Consider the following 19,460-nt stretch of genomic DNA (forward strand, 5'->3'; position numbering starts at 1 on the left):
TTACAGCCTAATATACAATTGTTGATCATGCTGTAATTAATTTAGTAGGTCCCTCATTGATGTCAATAGAGACTATGTTCAATTTTGTTACAAAATATTATAGGGAATACACACACACACACACATTTTTGCAAAAATATTTTTAGAATAAAATCTTAGACCTGAAGTTTCTGGGTCTCAAGGCATGTTAACACTTACTATCAAGATCACCAGAAACACACCTGTAGTAAAAAAAAAAAACAGGTTTACTTAACTCACTGCAGGGATAAAACAGGAATTGTACACCATGATGTTTGGAGTTTGGGGAGGAGTTTCCAGGATTTGAACTTGTGTGGGGAACCTGTAGTGCAATTCCAGGGAGCAGGAGCAAGCCGGGTTGGGTGTTAAGAAGTAGGGGCAGGTGGGTGCTGGATATCCTATTTCTCTAGGAGAGAGTTAAAGTTGGGCTGGAAGTGTGTTTGGTAAAGGAACAGCAGTCACAGCTGTGGTCAGAAGAGGGGGGTGTTTAGTCACTTGTATACTGAGGGGCCTTGCCTCTGTCTCATTCCAAATGTGGCCACTAGTGGCCTTCCCTGGTGCCTGCTTTATTCTGTGAGTGTCCTGTACATAAGTGGGGACATCATAGACAACCTGCTGGCCATGGTTTTCTCAGGTACGTGGATTTTGTCTGCGTGTACCCATTTACATTCTTCTGGTTTATTTTTTTAACACTTCTCTTGACACAATGAAGTATTCCATAATCAAAATAATAATGGCAACTATAATAATAATAGCAAATGTTTACAGGGCCACTTTGAATGTGGCAACCATTGAATCCTCATCAGAGGCTTGATGTGGGTGGCAATAGCATCTCCACTTTCCTGTGGGGAAACAAAGGCTTCAAAAGGGCAAATGGCTCACCTGGGTCATATAGCTAACTGACAAGGAGTGTTGAGGGCAGGACCAGGTGTCCAATGCCAGCGCTCACACTCCACTTTCTCCTCCCTGCTTTTCAGGAGCCTGCCAAGGATGAGTTAAAGATGAGGAGTTAAGAGCCATTTAATTGATGATCACAAATCATTGAAAGTCTGATTTAAGTGGATAAGGAAGTACTCTCCCCTTTACAAAAGTGAGAGTTGTGGGCGTGTTCCAGGAATCCGTGCGCCATCTTGACCCACGGTGCGCAGCTATTCCCTTGTGCTCCCAATCAATAAAGGCCTGTGAGGGCTTTCTTCAAATCACAGCCACAACACTATAATTAAATATTCTCTGGGCCAGCTGGAGCTCAGAGGGCACTTAACCCCAGGAAACAAAACAGATGAAGGGCATCGTCCACTTGGATCCGCTGAGGTTCCAGCAGCTGCCTTGCTATATAAGGATGGGTCCTGTGAGATGTCCTGGGGAAGATTGTGTGCAGGGAAAGAAAGTGAAAAGAGATGGTGCAGACCTGCCCAACGCTAGGGCGTGAGGGGTGTCCTCTGGGGTCCAGAGGCCTGCATGCTTGTCTCTGGCCAAGGAAATGTGTGGTGACCGCTGACTGTGCTCTCTTCCAGACTGTGCTGGCTGCGGAAGAGACATCAAGAACGGGCAGGCCCTGTTGGCACTGGACAAGCAGTGGCACTTGGGGTGCTTTAAATGCAAGTCCTGCGGGAAGGTCCTCACTGGGGAGTACATCAGCAAGTAAGGCTGGGTCAGGGGTGCATGGGTCCTTGGAGTGGGCATGGGTCATTGTGGTCACTGTTCAGTCTCTGCCCTCAGGGGCCTCTACTCAGACCAAATGAAGTGCATTCACATCCCATAGTCGTTATGAAAGTTTCACTCTAAAACATTAAGAAATAATTTTGTTATTCTGCTTTTGCCATAACCTGGCTGCTGTAAACTTAATGAACTAGCCATTGTCTAATCATTACAAAGGTGACAAAATGGTTCACCTTATGTTATAACCAATTCAGCATCTAGTAATTTCTCTTTTGTTATTTTTTGTCCTTTGTGGAATTAGTAAGCCTTTCTCCCCCTCCAGGTCTTTGAGCATGTGTGTAGACTCCCCCAAAGCACACTCAGCCTAGGCACTGAGCCCTGTAGACCAGTGTGCAAAACAGCCCAGGGAGCCAGTTCACGTTCGAGTCAGAGGTCTTGTGGATCATAGCCAGGGTTGAGGAAGTAGGTGGAGTTTGGGTGGTGGTGGTGACTTTTAATGTACCCTGGCAATGACAGGACATCCCATTCTGTATCTTTAATCTTGAATTTGTGAAAAATTTCCCCAACGGCATGAAATCACCCATTCAGAAAATTTAATAAATGTAGTTGAAAAAATATATTGAAACAAAAAAAGTAGCTTAGGTCTTTTAGCTTAGAAATCTCGTTTCATGGTAGACCTGAGTTCAAGCAGAAACACCCATGTTAGAATAAAGAACCCCAGGGGCGATGGTGCTAGACCCCCAAGGAAGACCAGAGAAGGGTGAGCTTCCAAAGTGACATTGCAGGCTGGGCAGGGTAGGCACCTCGGCTATGTAGAGGGTGCTTTTTCACTCTCCCACACTATATCATGGTGGAAATGACATGTTTGTTATGCTCTGAAGTCAATGGAAGGGGTCCTGGGTGCTCAGGCCTCCTGAGAGCTGAGGAAATGGAGTCTGGAGGTTGCTAGGAGGCTCTGTCCAGCCTGTGAGCCCAAGAAGAGGGGGTGGGGAGAGAAGGTGTGCTTGGGTCCCCACTGGGGTAGACAAACGCTGAGCCAACCTTTGAAGCCAGGGAAAGGGGTTGATCCTGGGTTTTCTGCTAGTTAGTTCTGAAACCATCAGGGGACCGGCAGTGGAACCATGTAGCGGGTGGGCTCTTCTTTCTGTGTGGCCTGGAGAACTGCAGCTCTCCAGTCTGTGATGCTGGTCGTGTCTGGCCAGGTCACCAGGCTTATGACAGATGGGCGAGGCATAAACAAGCTCTGGTAAGTTCTCTCCCATTCTGTGGAGAAGGGCTCAGGGAAAGGTGATTGTGGTGTTCTCCTCCATCTTTGGCCTTGGTCACCTCTTCTTAGGAGCTGAACACATTTTGTCTTGCAGGGATGGTGCCCCATACTGTGAAAAGGACTACCAGGGGCTCTTTGGGGTGAAATGTGAAGCTTGTCAACAGTTTATCACAGGGAAAGTCCTGGAGGTAAGTGACAGGCGGGCTCCCCTCAAAGTTACCATTTCCTCAGAGCCCTCAGAAACACTAGAGAAAGCCTTTGCCTTCACCTCTGAAGGAAGAAAGTAGTTGCAGGTGACTGTCTTAGAGAATTTATGCGCTGTGCTGTCCTTAGAGACAGCTTCTACCAAATGCTCATGGGAAAATTGGAATGATGGGGAATTTGTAGGGGAAAATAAATAAGAATGATAAAGACTGTTGGGAATTGGGTAGAACACTTTTATTTTTTCAAGTTAGACAAGGAGATGAACGGGTGTTAGTCACGTGTGTACATGTGTGTATCTATGCATGTGTGCATGTAAGTGTAAGTATACAGACCCAGGAAGCTGAGGCTCAGAATCAGAGCTAAGAAAGGAAGGGCGGGTGAGAGTTGAAGGTATTGACTTCCCCACCCTTAGGGACCCACATCCTGTGTGACCCAGAGCGCCCCGTGGCTGGAGCTCAGCGGAAGTCTGTCAAGTTCAGGTGTGGCTGCTTAGAGCCAGAGAGCTGAGTTCCTGCGTTCTTAGCAGCTGCTCACCAGCATCTGCCTCTGGGCCGAGCCAGGCTCCTGTTGGGCCACCACAAGGGCTTCCAGGCCAGAGTTCACATGCAGTCACTGTCCCACTTCTCACAGGCCTGTGGAGTGTCAGCCTGGTCTGATGGACAAGTCGAGATTGACTCCCTGCCTCCCGCATCCTAGGGTGGAGAATGTGCGCTGCGTGGGGCTGGATCAGGAAGCCCAGCAGATGGCAGGAGGGTGGACTGGCCTGCAGCCTGGCACACCCTTCCCTCAGCACTAAGGCCAAATCCACCTAACACACCCAACTTCCCAGTAGGGGGTGTCTCAGAGACACGGGACACATATCCAGGGAGCCCCTGAGGTTTACCTGAGCTGCTGTCTCCTGATCGTTCACTTTAATGGGGTGTATTTTAGGCCAAGTGAATGTCACCTCAAATTTAAAAAAAAAAAAATGGCTGAGAAGGGTGCAGAGAAGGGGGACAAGTGAGACTGCTAGAACTCAGGGCCCAGAACTATGGTAGCACTGGCAGGAGTGCCCCTGGGAAGTGGCTCCCACCCCACGCGGCTGTGGAGGAGTCTCTCCAGTGAAGCTTAATGGTTGGCCCAAGGACGTTTTGAGACAAGGGATTTGGTTCAGGAGGAGGAACATGCCTGCAAAGCTATTGGAAAAGGTGGATGTGCCTCACCTTCTGGAAGTCCAAGTAGTCCTATCCCAGTACTCAAAGTGAAGTGATTGGTCCTCCCCTGCCTGTCCCCTGAGTCTGTCTCTTCCCTCTCTGGAGCCCCAGAGAGCTCATCTAAGGAGGTGCTTAAGCGAGGCCTCGCGAGATCTCCCCTGGGGTTCCTGAGTTTAGTCTCCTAGGTAGGACTGAAATAAACCTGTAGAGTTGGGAGCAGTTGGGAAATTTCATTTTAAAACAACAATAATAAAACACTAGAACCATTTCCCAGATGTTCAGCCACAGGAAGAGACAGGAAGACCCCCACACAGCACAGTGCCTGAATTTGAGGCTGCCGAGTTTGTAAAAAGCATGGATCAAATCAGCCATCTTCAGTTCACACGTGGAAATGTGCTCCCCAGAAAGAGTTGGGGACAAAATGGCTGGGTGTTATGTATCTGTACACATTGTTTGCTTTCGGATTTAATTCAATAGCTGTGGGCAGGAGCACCTAAGTAAAGTTAGATCCAAGAATATGACATTTTGAAGAAATGTCTGCTATTTTCTCCCTTGAGGCCCAAGTAGTTCAGTGTTCCCTGGGCTGCAAAGGCCTCTTCCCAGATTGACTTCAGGTTCCTGTGAAGGCTGCTTTGTGGGTTTGAAGCTTGGAGACTTTCCACAAATGCCTTCAGAGTTCAGCCGTCTGGGGGCAGATTGCACGTTCAGGCTCAGACTCAGGCTCCACCCAGCAGGCGCTGCTCAGATGGGCGTGTGATCTAGAACCGTGTCCTGCAGGGTTAGCACACGGCCACGTGACTCCTTATGAGTCAACTGGGTTTAGTCCCGAGAGAGGGAGCAGGACTAGTGTCCACACACTCCACCTCCCTCTATGCCTTGTTCTCTGACCCCGTTGTTGGTAAATCACAGTGATGGTGAATTCGTTGTAAATACCGTGGACCTTGCTTCTCTGTTTCATTTATTTTATCCACAGAGATGATCAATGTATGTTTCTTGTGTCTGCTGAAATGATGATGGCTTAAAGCAGCTGGAATTTATTCTCGGTTCTGGAGTCTAGACATCCTAAATCAAGGTGTAATAGGGTCACACAGTCTCCAAAGGGCGGGAGAAGGCCCTTCCTTGCTTCCTCCAGCTTCTGGTGGCTTCTGGCATTTCTTGACTTGAGGCTGGATCCTTCAGTCTCACTTCCATCCTCACATGGCTGCTTCTCTGTGTCATCGCCTCTGGGTCACCTCTTCTGGCCTTCTCCTAGAAGGACACTGTCATTGGAGTAGGGTCCATCCTGACCACCCAGGATGACTACTTCTTCTCACGATCTTTAGCTTAATCTCATTGGTAAAGACCCTTTTCCTAAGTAAATTAGCACTCTCAGGTCCCAGAGATTTGGTGTGGGCGTATCTTTTAGGGGAAAAGGGGTTACCATTCAACCTGCTCCAGGAAATCTCGGACTCCACCTAAGCACGGCCCTGTGAGGCCTGCAGCTCAGGTGCACTTTTAGTTTAACAGTCACTAAGTATGCAGGGGCCACTAGGCCCCCTCTGGGTGTGGTCTCACTGAAGCTCCACTGGACACCTGAGGGGGCTTTGAGAAGGGGAAAGGGCACAGGGCCTTGGTGGGGGAGAGAAGCTCCTGGCCTGGCTGTCTTGGTGCAGTTGTGTCTCTGAGCCCCAAGTACTTTTGGCAGGTCCTGCAGCCTCTTTGGGATTGTCTTCATCCCATAGGTAGAGGGACTGGCATGCGACTTCAGAAGCTTCATCCTGCTCTCATCTCTGTCATTCATTAATAGTTGTAAAGTCCACACATCTTGTCAGCCTGGGGACCTGGGGGCCTGAGGACCGTGTGGCTTCATGAGAAGGGCTTCCCAGTCCTGGGAACCAGAGATCTGCTCTTGGCCTCAGAATTCACCAGCTGGGGGACCTTGGTCAATTCTCTCAACTTTTTTGAGCCTCCATTTTCTTTGCCTTGATCACAAACATTAAAATATACATGTTCATCCAAGACTTGTGCTGCCTGACTCCTAAGGTCTCTTTGGCTCCGAGGATCTGAGTTGTTAATCCTCCTTGTCTTGTGTTTAAGGGTAGGGCCAATTATTCTTTTCTTTTTGGAGATATTTTCTGGAAGCTGGCATCTAACACCCGGCATCAAGTCTGCCCTCAAATTGTAGCTTTATTATCATTTGCTTTCAGTTATGTTTTCAGTAGGAAGATTCTCTTTTTAGGGAGATCTTTCTGTAAATGGCACTTCTTTAAAAGCTTTTTGCTAATTAACCTATAAATTCAGGAGCATTCTAAAGCTGTTTACAGCCCGTCTCCTAATTAAGACGTCCAGAAGCAAATTAGTGTGAGGTACTTGCTGACCGCCTCCTACCTCCATTCCTTCTCTAAACCCTTTGAAAAAGCCTTCCCTCCCCTTCCTTCTCTCTACTTCCCTTCCCCCATCTCCCTTCTGCTTGAGAAACTACTGGTGACTTCAGATTAAGTCACTGATGTCAGTGGACATGGGGGCATCCTTTTAGTACAATTTCCTTGTCTTTGGTGAATGGCCCTAGGTGACCCTTTTTACTCCAGCATACTTTCTTGCCTAGGTGCAGATTGTTACCTGCCAGTTTCCCAAAGAAAGAAGCAGCAATCAAATAGATCCAGAATGAAGGCAGAAAAGAAAAAGAAAAAAAGAAATCAAACTGAAAACAGAAATCTTAAGAGTAAAGCAAAGTGTTTGTGTCCCTTTCCCAAGAGTGGGGATGTTCCTCCAGCAGCCTGAGAGTGGCTCCACTTTCTCCATCTCTCCTGGTCTCTTGCGTAATCCCACCCCCAGGGGCTTCATGTCACCCAGCACGATGAACGCTCCCCCACATTGTCCCCCTCTGCAGAGTGCTGCCTTCCCTCCCTGAGCGGATGTGAGCTGTGGCTTCTGTCTCTTCTGGAGGGATGAAGGACAGAAAGCAGTTGTAGCATCTGCTTTCTTACCAGGAGTGAGGGGACTCTGCTGCCTTGCCTGGGGAGTCACCACTAGGACTCAACCCTCCACATCTGGTCTTTCCAGAAGGGCTGGCCGTGCCCGTCTTTGTGGTGGGCATTTACTGCGGGGCCCTGAGCTCTCCGGGAGGAATGTGTGCTGGTGTCTACACCTCCCACAGAAGAAAGAGGCCCTCACATGAGGCTGGGAGTCCCCTGGAGAGCCCCTCAGGCCTGTCCATTCATGCCCCCAGCCCCCTCTCCTACTCTGTGAGCCTGAAGAGGATTTAGCTGCTTCTAGACCCCTCCTGCTGAACTCCTGGAGTATAGGAAATGGAATCACAACAGGATTCAGCCAGAGCCTTTCCCTTGACTCTCTGAGGGATTAAAAATGGGTGGCTTTATTTTGTTTTGCTTTTTGACTGATTAAAAAAAAAATGCTTTTTCACAAAGCCCCGGGACAAATGTTGATGATGTTCACATTATAAACGGGAGGCCCTGGTTCCCTCCCTCCCTTTGGGTGCAGGTGTTTGAAGCATGTATTTGTTGCAATGGCCCAAACAGTGAGCAGGCCTTATTTGGCCTGGGCTCACTCATTAACTGGAGAGAGGAACAAGGGTGATCTCAGGCATTTGCATGACATACACTCCTCTTTGTCCCCATGGAAGATATGGATTGCAAAAGACAGATTGAAATGCTAACTCCCTCCTTTCTTGTTTTGTCTCATACGCATACAGAGCAAGAATCAGAGCCCACACCCCTGCAGAAAATGAGTGTGTTCTCCCATTCTGTGTCAGGCAAATTCACACACTCTCCCATGGAATTGTAGGTGCAAATATTTTTTAAAACAATGGGAGGTGGGCGGGTGCAGAGGGAAGAACCAAGTACTCGGTAGTGTTGTGTGAGATGTTCCCTGCCTCAGTGGACAGGGAACCACCCCAATATCCTGATTTTGTATAATATTCTGAACATTTCTAAGTGATTTCATAAATATTTAATTCTCACAGCAGGCCTGAAAAGTGGTCAAGGCCATTACAACTGACCTCCATTTATAGATGAAGACGCTGAGTACCGGGAATTCTGGAGCTAATTAGTGACAGAACGAAATTAGAAAATAGGTCTCTCGATTCTCAGAAGGTGGGGACACAAGGTAGGGACACGTGCGCACATGCACATGCACACGTGCAGCTTTGAGATCTTCCTGGCAATAATCCTTGCAGAAAAAATAATTTGCCTCCCAGTGTGACTTGCCCAAGGACCCAAATTTTCCATTCCTGGTGGAAAGGAAAAGCCCCACCTCATTAGTGGCCTGTTATACCTGTTTTCAGGACAATAAACATTTGTTGCTGGGTTGGTTTACTGTTTACTAGTGTTAAGATGTCACTGAAGATCAGTGACTTTGCTTGTGGTCACTATGGAGAATTTCTATGGAGTCAGACCTCATGCTTCTTGCTGCCTTTACCCGCTGTAGGCTCTGTCTCGGCATTTGGCAGGGTCCTTGGAGAATTGCTGATGGATGATGACATCTCAGGAGAGACAGCACATTTTCTTCACAGAGCTATAGTCTAAGACTCTTAACAGCTCCATAGATGGTCAGGAAGATCCTGTGAGGCAGGACTGATATAGAAACACTGTCCACCTTTTCTTATTTTACACTATCACTGAAAGGTTTGAACTGGAAAATGGTTTCAATTTTATTTAATTTCGGAGACAGGGTCTCTATATTTTACTCAGGCTGGCCTCAAACTTCTGGGCTCATGTAATCCTCCCACCTCAGCCTCCTATGAAGCTGAGACTACAGGCATTCCCCACTGCTCTCTGTGGTTTTATTTCAAAAATATGACTTAAGCATATGACATGGTATGTCCATATAATGGAATATCATTCAGCCAGTTAAAGGAATGAAACACTGATTCATGCTACGTGATGAACCTCAAATCTTTCTGCTAAGCGAAAGAAAACAGACATAAAAGGTCACATGTCATACAATTAAGTTTGCATGAAATGTCTAGAAGAGGCAAATGTGTAAACATAGAAAGATTAATGACTGCCAGGGGTGTGGGGAGGGAGAGAGGGGAATGACTGCTGATAGGTGGGTATGTGTGGGTTATTTTTGTTTTTTGAGTGATAAAAATATTCTAGAACTAGATAGTGATGGTTTCATAACTCTTTAGTATATAAAAAATTGCTGAATTATATACTTTAACAGATTTTATGATATGTAGATTGTATCTCACAATTTAATTATCTATCTATGCAAAGATATAAGGGGTTGGAGAGTGGGGATCCTGTTTATTGTCTTTCCTTGTTTGTAAAATAACACTGATCATTGCCTCAGAGGGCTGTGGGGCTTAAAAATTGAAAAAGTAAAGCCCTGGCCTGATGAACAGCCAGGTGAGCTCTCTCCTCTTTCCCACCTCCCTTCTAGTCCTTGATAGTTTAACTTACTAGGCATAAGTTCAGTGGGGGAAGCACAAAATGAGGAGCCAGGTCAATAAAGCCAGGTCAGTAATGTCTTAATGCTAGGTGCTTTGTTTTGCGAACAGGTAAACTTTTGCCATTGTGCTGGACGGTGCCCTTGATTATAGAGTGTGACTTGATTAAGACATTCCCAGTCCTGGAAAGTGACCTCAGATTTAAACTCAGTGTATGGTTCGTGAGGTGTTAGTTGTGCCATGTTGTTTGTGAAGAATAACCTTGAGCTAATATTTTGACCTTTCCATGGTCAACAGATTGGGAATTGGCCCTGTCGGGCTCAGCGCATTGATACAATAAAATAATTTAAGGGAAATCCAATTCCCCCAAAATGATCCACTTTCTCTTACTTTAACAACAGAGGAAATGTGCTGCCAGAGTAACAGAAGACTTTCACAAGCAGTAAAGAGTTGATATTTCTGGAAAAATCACCCCATTTCCTGTCAGCACAAATGGAAGGGCTTTCTTATCCGGAAATGACAGTTTAAAAGGAATTTGTATTTATCTTGACTTAAAAAGATGTTTTGTTTTTTAGTGTTGTTTAACTTCAGAGAGTTGGATCAGCTGAACTTTTTTCCTACCTTGTTGCTTTGATTTTGAACTTGTGGCTTGGCTTCCAGCTTGGTTTCATTGGAGGCTTCTAATAAGGTGTTATTTTCTGCTCCAAATCAATAGGTTTTAAACTTTAAAACTCGTATAAAAACGCTTCCACTATAGACTAATAATATTTTAGTTTAATAATGAAGTAAATCGAATTCTGTGGGTTCACCAGGACCCATGCTCCATTTGCAAGAGCATTTCTGTTAATGTACTTGGACCTGCCCACCTGGCCAGCGGAGGCTGAGGAGACAGGGGGGATGTCCTCTACACCCAGGCTTCCCCTGCTTCTTGGGGTCTTCCGGGCATTCTGACTACCACAGTGGCCCCATAGATCCCCTCTGGCTTCTGGGTTCATGATAACTCACATGGAAGGTGGCTTCTCAGGCCATCTCAGCTCTGCCTGCCCTTTGGCTTCTGTCCACCTTGACTCTTTCCACGAGTGTTTAACTTGGGATTCTGTGTTGAAAAGTAGCACCATCCAGAGGTCACCAGCACGGTTTCTATTCTGGGCACACTTTGCTTAGGATGTGATGACAAGAGTTCCAGGAGAAATGGGAGCATTGGGTCCCTGGGACCCGGGCAGCCGGTGCTGGCCTCGTACCTCTGCTACTAGGATCCGGGTCTCTCCCCCTCCGTTTTACACCTGAATGTGCTGGCTTCCTGGACATTGGCCTTCCCACCTTGTGTCGGACAATGTGCCAGTTCCAGCAGATGGATCTGCTTATGGCTTGCCAGCTAGCCAGGGGGAAGAGCGTTTGGGCTGCAGACCAGCAGAGATGGACTGGTACAGTAATTCCTCCCCCCCAAAAAATTTTGGAGTGCCCTCACAAACTGTTGATAAACTACTTTAATGGCTCTGTAGCAAAATGCAAAGCAGCAGGCATCTTGGAAACAGAATCTGGAATTTTGGAGCTTGCTGTGGCTTCATGGTAGGGTAGGAGGAAAAGAATGTTAGTGAATAGAAAGTTGGGATAGAGTCAGACATGTTGGGAGTGGTTCCTGGAGCCACTGGGAGCTGAGGCGTCCTCAGCAAGTTGCTCAGACTCTGAGCCTCAACATCCTTGGCTATAAAAGGGGGACAATTAGACTTACCTCTAATAGGCTTAAATCAGATAGGAAGTGAGTCATCTGAGATTGTGTCTACCATACCAGGCCTCAAAAGACAATTTCCCCCCATTTCCTTCATTTGTAGATAAAGAGACAAGTTTTGTCAAAGTTTGAATGAGTTTACAACTTCCTGTGTGGGGGAATGAAGCAGCCTCACCCCTACTTGCTCTCTGATGTGGTTATATGTGAAGATTTCAAATGCACAAGTTAGCAGTCATGTTGATGCTTTGGTTTGAAAATTCCTCAAGTCATGTTGCTTGAGACATTCACATGCATTGGTGTCCAAAATGAAATCTACCATTGTTCTGCCATTACCTTTCACCAGGCATCCAGCAGCTGCTAAATAAAGATATGTCGATAAGTAATTCTTCCCATTATGAATTTTTACCATGACTTTTAACCCCAAAACATTAAAGAGTCACATACTCTTCCATTTTTCTTCTCTCCACTAAATACCTGTTCCTTTCATTCATGTGTGAAATAAATACCACCTGGCTCTTTCCCATCTGTTTATATCTCTATGGCATCCACCCAAGTCATCTGTTTAGGTAGAAATTGCTGGAGGATTAGTGCCATTCTGTTGGATTGTGCTGGATGATGCCAGGTGTTATTTGCCAGGACAGGGCCTCCACCAGTGGGCAGGATCACAAGGAAGAGGACTCTCAGCTCCTGCTCCTCCAAGTCCTTGAATCTTATCCCTAGCACTGAGTCCCTGTTTGGGGCAACTACCCCTGGGGTGGATATCAGCTTTACTTGCATACCCTAAATTTTGCCCATACTGTGTCCATTCTGTGATCATTGGTAAATTTAGAGTTGTGCGTCCATCATCACAACCCAATTTTAGATCACTGCCTGGTTGGTTATTTTTCCTCCTCTTTCTTCCCCTAGTCGCCTCCGCACACATGCCTGGAGGAAGGGCAGCTCACTGTTGCTCACCAAAGTCTGTCCCAATGGCAGGTCCTGGAACCCATTGACTCCATGTGCTGGTGATTGTTCCTAAATGTGGAGATTTGCTTGGTAAACTTGAAGATGACCCAACTTCTCTCTCCCCATCCCAGAAGTCATGAAGGTTGTTAAATAAATCTGAATGAGGAATTGATAACCCAAATACAGGCTGGTATGAAAAGCCTGCAGATCGGGGACAATGAGCCCGACTCCAATGCCAGTTACTTCCGGCCCAGTTTTCCTTCAGGAGGGATTTCTTCACCCTTCTGACAAACATCTGGCTGCCTGCCAATGTCTTAAACAGGAGGCATGGCGATTACAGAGGTCAGAGGTATTGTACTGACCCCCCACTAGGATTCAAGGCTGGGGTTCAAAGCCACCTGGCATAAGAACCACCTGGATATCCTGTGGGTTTCCAGTGCAGCATGTGCACTTCTGTGAGGGGACAGAGGTCATGTTAAGTGTTCCCACCACAATAAAGAGGTACACGTGCTTTAACATAATAAAGTGTGGATTCCCAGACTTTACCCCAGAGATTCTGATTCGGGTTGTCCAGGCTGGAGCCTGGGAATCTGCATGATTCGGGGGACTCTGGGGTGGAGGAACCCACACATGCTCCTTTGAGAATCTGGCACTGCACAGGTGTAATGAAGGCGCCTGAATGGAGGTTTAAAAACAAAACAAAACGAAATTTCTAGTTGCAGATGGACACAGTGCCTTTATTTTATTTATTTATTTTCATGCAGTGCTGAGGATGGAACCCAGTGCCTCACATGTGCTAGGCAAGTGCGCTACCACTGAGCCACAACCCCAGCCCAATTTTGGACTCCTCAGAAGAAAGATGCATTAGAAATTTCGTTAACAGCCCTGTAATTACCATAATGTACACCCATTTCCTCTTCCTCTTCATTTTAGAAGTACAGCAAAACCCTCATGTTTCTTCAACAGTGTTCAGGATCACTTCCAAGCCAGCTAAGAGAGATTCCACACACACATAAAAGGATCTTTGGATTAACTGATCTTTATGGGCAAATAATTTCCACAAAGACTTCCCTAAATCACCTTAGTCCTGTGGAAAATGAACATAGTTGTCACAGAATCTTGCCCTCATTCTAAGAAACAGTACATAAAAAGAGGCCAGGTTATCAGAGTAAAAGGTTCTGGCTTCTTCTCTCTTTTCACATACTTCTGTCACCGGTGGATCTGAGACTTCTGCAGGATGATTTAGCTGAAAACAAGGAAATATGTGTAAGATGCCTGGAGCATAGTATGTCCAGTATTGTTTTTCCTGCAATAAAAGAGCACAATATAAAGTGTACAAACATATGATTCAAGCTTAATATGTCTTTTTTTTTTAAACCACATTTCCCTCAAATGGTATTACAGAATAATATAAAAATTCTGAAGTAGCAAATGGAAGTTGAACTCAGTTTTACTACACTTTTACAACAGGGGTCCCATAACGTGTGTCCCAAAGGCAGTGCCTTGGGAAAGGAGACTGCCTGCTGGCTGTTGGATTGCTATGCACCTTTCCCTCATTTCAAATTTAGCTAAGAAACTTAAAAAGCACCAGAATCTAGTCTCCATGCAAGCCTCTCCCTCAGACAATTACTGTCAGATTGACAATGCAGATAATTGTGAGCAGATGTTAAAAAAAAAAAAATGGTACTTTCCTCACCTGCATTTTTAAACAGGAATATCTACCCCCCTCCTTTTTTGGGAACATGGACTGGCCCATCGTGGTTGCTGGTGTGTTTAACTAGTAAGTGAAGCGAGCAGAGGAGGCGTTGAGTGAGTGTGCCTGCCGCACACTGTTCTTGTTTCCGGTGTGCGTCTCTGGGGTGATGCACATCGCCTTAGCCTAGCTTCGCAGAGAAGCCTGGGTGTAACCCAGGCAGGCAGAAGCCTCAGTCTGCCGGGCTGAGGTCTGGCATTTACAAAACCTCTTCGCTCTCTGAGTCTGACACCCAGAGTTCTCTGCTCCGTACAGCTAAGGGACCGAATTGGAAGCAAAGGAGCCCTGGCATAAGGTAAAGTGGACATGGATAAGGTGTTTTTTGCTTTGCAAGGCAGATGTCCTGTTTTGTCCCCCCCAACCACCCCCCTGCTTTTTGGGAGACATCAGAGGCCACTGGGGTCTTCCACATGTGGTCAGCTGGACGATGGTGACAGACTGCTTTTATTGAAATACATTTTACTTAGACTTCTTGTTTTTCTGATGATACAGAATGGACCACGGAGCTTTTATGCACTGTTACATTACTGAAGAGCCGGCAAGACAGGTTATTTTACTGAGAGGTGTAGTGTATTGACTTTTTAAACTGGTTTGTGTTCTTCCAACTAACTATTGTTCTGAAGACTAAAAAGAGAGAGTGGTTTGCAGTCTTTGGGTTTGTTTTGTTTTGCCTGTGGTTTTTTTAGAGCTCTTTGGAATTTACTTTTTGAGACTAAATAAAGAGGACTTCAGAGTCACGTTTGGGGAATTTGGTAGTGAAAGTGGCCCGGGCATTTAGATTTCTCTGTTACTCTAAATGTGCGAGGTTTTTTTTTTTTTTTTTCTTCCCTATGAATGAAAATGAGGATGCACAATAGGTTTTCTTCATATTTTGTTGCAGCTACAATTTGAAAGAGCTTGATCGTAGACTCTCTTACCACCTTTGGGTATATAATGAAAGAAATCTAGAGATTCCAGTCTTTATGATGAAAATAGTTTTCCTAAACCTAGTTGCTAATCCAGCCATGCTCTGAAGTTTATTTCTGGCGGGGGAGGGAGGGTGTTTTCAAGTGTGCTGTGCTAGCTAGTACTAAAGAAGAAATGAGACAGAAAATTATCCCAACTGTGAAAGAAATAGATTTATGATTTGCGGAAGGAAAAAAAAATAAGTTTGCTCAAAACCCAGCAGGAGTGTGGCCATTACAGCTGCTTCATCTACCATTTAACTGAGATTAGAGATTTCAAAGACGTCTAAGTCTGTTTCTTCCAAAGTCTCATGAGGAATGTTAAGAGGATGTGAAGTTATTTAGATTATACAAACAGGTCTTGACAAGTAAGTGAAAAATAACTAATTAAAATGTAATTGTTGCCCTTCTGTAATGGCTCAAAAGACTTGTTGGGTCATGATGTACTTATAGGGTAAATGAATTCGCCATGGCTCATAACTATGAATTACTTTTGAGAAGACGTTTAAAGCCTAAGCGGGAGACCTTGCCCAGCCTCCTGTGGTAGTGCCATGAATGAAAGTTATGTTTAAATGTTTTCAAGTGGGTTGCGTGGGCAATTTACGTGCCAGTGAGTTTAACCCTGGCAGGCACAGGGAACGTCACATCATGGCAAGAGGGCAAAAGGGTTTTCCCTCCCACCTAAACTATCACTCATCTAGAAGGAAAGAGTCGTCAGAACACAGCTCTCGCATCCTGGTTCTAGAAGGATACAAGTCCTTTTATAGATTTTTGCCTCCTGTAGACCAAGGTTTCTCAACCTCTGTATTACTGACGTTTTTGGACAGAGTGATTCTTTGTCCTGAAGGATTTTAATGGCATCCCTGCTCCCCAGCTCCCGGAAATGTCTCCAGCATTGCCAAAGGTTCCCATGGGGCAAATGGTCCCTGGGTGAGATTCCCTGCTCTAGAGAATCCACCTTCCAGGCCGACAGCAGCCCATGAGGAGTGGAGGGATGGGAGACTTTAGCAGAGTCCAAGGAAAGTAGCAGGACAAATGTTTTGGCCTGACCGTCTTGGTTTTTATTTTGTTCTGCTTTCATTGGCAGTCACATCTGGGGGGCTGGGGCGAGAGGGCGGGAGAAGGACTGTTCTGGATATAGGTTCCTCTCCTTTCCCTCAAGGGCCCTATTGGCCTTATTTTATAAAGTGCTGTGGTTGTATAGATGTCAGACTTCTCTAAGTTGAATATCTACAGTACATCCTGGGAATGAACTATTTTAAAAAAGAAAAGAAACTCATACATTAAAGCAAATAATTACTCCATAACTTATTCATTCTGCAAATAGCGATTTTTTGATACATGGGTGTGGATTGAGTCTGGGCACATCTGCTACTCTGTTTTGTTCTGGAATTTACAGATGAATGTTTTTACTTCTTTTTCCCCATGCCTGTCCCGCTGGGTCTCAGACTCTTCAGGTTGTTTGGGAATTGGACTTTGTCAATAAAACTAACTATTTGTAGCCTTTTTCTGATTCATAAATAACAATGAAATCAGTGGGTGGAATTTTTTCTTTTAAATTTTTTCTTCTACCTTTAGCATATGCTTCTGTTTGCTCTCAAAGGCTTACAAATTATGAAATGAAGGAAGTCATAGTAAACAAAAACTAAAACATGAAACAGTCCATTTCATCTAGTTCTACTTTACTTTTTTTTTTTTTTTGCAGTCTCATGTTCCAGTATTAGCTATGAATTTTGTGAGCATACATTTATGATCTCGTAAAATAGTTGTCTCTGATAAAGAAGTTGTGTGTGTCCCTTTTTCATGGAATTTCTCCGTGAACATGGTACCCTGAGCACTGACTTCAGGAGCTGCCACCTGCCCAAGATGAGGCACACTGTTGTAGAGAAGAGACTCGAGCCCTGCTGGGGCAGGGAGTTGCCTGAACATATCAGGAAATGCCTTGGCTTGTTGGAGTCCATGCTTAATAATAGCGTTGGACTGGCCCATGGTATTATCGAAGAGTTGTGGTTTCTGCTTTTGATTGCAAAGCAAATCTTCTGTTTACCTGCACTCAGAGTACCAATGTGTCATATACTGTGTATTCTCTTAGAAACATTTCCTCATGATTAAAGTTCACCCCTGTTCCCTAGACTTAAGATCTAGGAGTGTAGAGAACATTCGTATTGTAGCTCCATTTTCGCCAAGGATGTGGCACAGTGCTAATACATCCTGTAGCTGAGGAATAAACAAATGAGTGTCAGCAATTCCCATGGAAAGACCACCTGGGAGTTTGGTCTACTAGAAGGGCCCACGTGTAGGGGCAGACAGATGTGAGTGGGATCTTCCCTTCTCTAGCCAACACTCCTGTAACAAGACAGGTTGACAAGAGAGAAGCATACCAACTTTATTTCATCAAAGTTTAACATGACACAGATGTCTTCGAAATGAAGACCCAAAGACTCAAGGAAAAATGTCTGTTTTTATGCTTTGGCTTCATGAACAATGGACAGCTGTTCTAATGATCACAGACCCAGGGGGGAACGCAACAAAGCTTCTCTGTTCACATTCTTCTTGGTTTCTTTGTAGCATTCCTTCTCCTGAGTACAGGGCAAGACCCCTCTGGAACAAGGGTATCATGACCTATTATCAGATTTCTTTATGGCCCGTTACTAGGCAGAAAGGATGGGGGAGGTTCAGTAACATGCCTAGGTTTTATGGCTTGCTTTAGGGGAGAGGACTTCTAGTTTCTATAGCCACTTGTGGGGAGGAGGAGAGGCAACAGGAGAGCAGAGGGTCAGAGAGACTTTACTTCTGAGGCCTTCTAATACCCTTGAGATTAAAATGCTCTGCATGCCAAAAGCCCATACCCTGCGGTATTGCTTCCTGAGCCCCGTCCTCTGAAACCCATGTCCAGTCCATGTCTACATAATGTGTTGGCTGTCTTTTTTTTTTTTTTCCCAGAAGGCCAAATCAGTTCCCCTCCAGGCAGGTTTTAGTGTTTGAGAGCCTGCCAGGGGTTGCGGGAGAAGTGGGTCTGTGGCTTAGAGAATTTGGGAGAGAAGAAAGCTACATACATTTTTCTTCATGAGGCTTAGAAATGAAATTTCCATTATTACTTAAAACACCACAGGCTAATGCTGCCTCCTGGTTCTAATAAGATAAAGAGCATACTAACCCCCCAAAAAGAGCATGCTCACCCCAAAGCAAGGCATTCTCAACCTCCTTGTTTTTAAGAAAATTACCTAGCCAAAGGAAAGCGCCTGTGGTCAGAAGTGACCACACCCCTCGTTTAGTCTCACAGTGTGTCCTGGTATCAAGTCTCAGGTGAGGAGTGTTAGTGCTCCAAAGACCGTGTGTGTCTGAGCCACGTTGGGCAACTGGGGCATGCAGAGGGGGCACATGATTTGAACTTAGCACTTCCCTGGACTCTGTGGGATATAAAGATGCTGTTGTGAGAGGTAAAGAAGTCAAAGATCATCTCAATCTCCTGCTTCAGTTTACAAATTGGTCCCAGCTCATGTCTCTAAGCAAAGCCAGCTCGGACAGCACATGACCCACTAGCCCTTGCCACGTAGTATGCCAATCACCAGCACACCGTGATTTGCAAAAGAGTTTATTTGCAGGACAGCCTAATGAGGAGGAGAGGCCAAGCCTCAAGTCCGCTTCCCCGAGGATGGGGTATGGGGATGTTTATGGCATAAAGAAGCAGGGTGATTTAAGGCAGGGGAAGGGCAATGGGGGTGAGGTAATCAGTGGTCTGTGCACACATAGTCACACTTCATAACTCTTCATGGGACTCGTTCAGAAAATGGCCAATGTTAGGGTGACCTGGGGTGGAGTCAGGAGGTCACCCATCAGACACCTGCTCAGTCCCAAAGGTGGTTCCAACAAAAACAGCCTTCAAGTCCCTGAAAGGTAACCTAGGTGACTGTTATCATCAAGACTAGTGAGAGACTGATATTATTTTGCTCAGCTGTGTGGCCTCCAGAGTTGGTGATTTTTAAAGTCAACTGAAAGCAAGTAACTAAAACCCAAGGAAGGTGGTGGCTTTATTCAGGTTTTCCCTGGGGCTCCAGGCTTCCCTGTGCCTGGAGGTGCAGAAGCTTCAGGTGTGGCCGCTGTGGGGGAGGGACCTCTAATAGAAGAGTGTGCAGACCCTATTGCTTCCATTGTTTGCCAAACAGTGTTTTCAGCAAATATGTCACTGTGTCCTCCTGGTTCTTCACATTGGGGTTTTTTTTTTTTTTTTTTTTTTTTTTTTTTTTCCTCATAAACATTAGATGAAGCAGAAATAGTTGCTTATGCTTAAGACTGCTTTTATCTTTCCATAACTGCTAAATAATCATTTTCCGAGACTGTTTTGGTCCTGGGCAGCTG

At 45.5% G+C, this 19,460-nt stretch overlaps 1 protein-coding gene across 10 annotated transcripts in view; it reads left to right on the top strand.

Moving 5' to 3' along the window:
• ABLIM1 (actin binding LIM protein 1) overlaps positions 1 to 19,460 on the top strand; it is a 307,615-nt gene that overhangs the window by 209,152 nt on the left and 79,003 nt on the right. For all 10 annotated transcript variants that reach the window (XR_013763491.1, XR_013763492.1, XR_013763493.1 and 7 more), the window contains 2 exons: positions 1,533 to 1,659; positions 3,039 to 3,132. Coding sequence is in view for 5 of the 10 variants with exons in the window: in XM_079137919.1 (XP_078994045.1) it covers positions 1,533 to 1,659; positions 3,039 to 3,132 (221 nt within the window). In the remaining 5 variants the exon portion in view is untranslated. The remainder of the gene's footprint in view (positions 1 to 1,532; positions 1,660 to 3,038; positions 3,133 to 19,460) is intronic.

This window comes from Sciurus vulgaris, assembly GCF_902686455.1.
Source record: "Sciurus vulgaris genome assembly, chromosome: 4".
Classification (NCBI taxonomy): domain Eukaryota; kingdom Metazoa; phylum Chordata; class Mammalia; order Rodentia; family Sciuridae; genus Sciurus; species Sciurus vulgaris.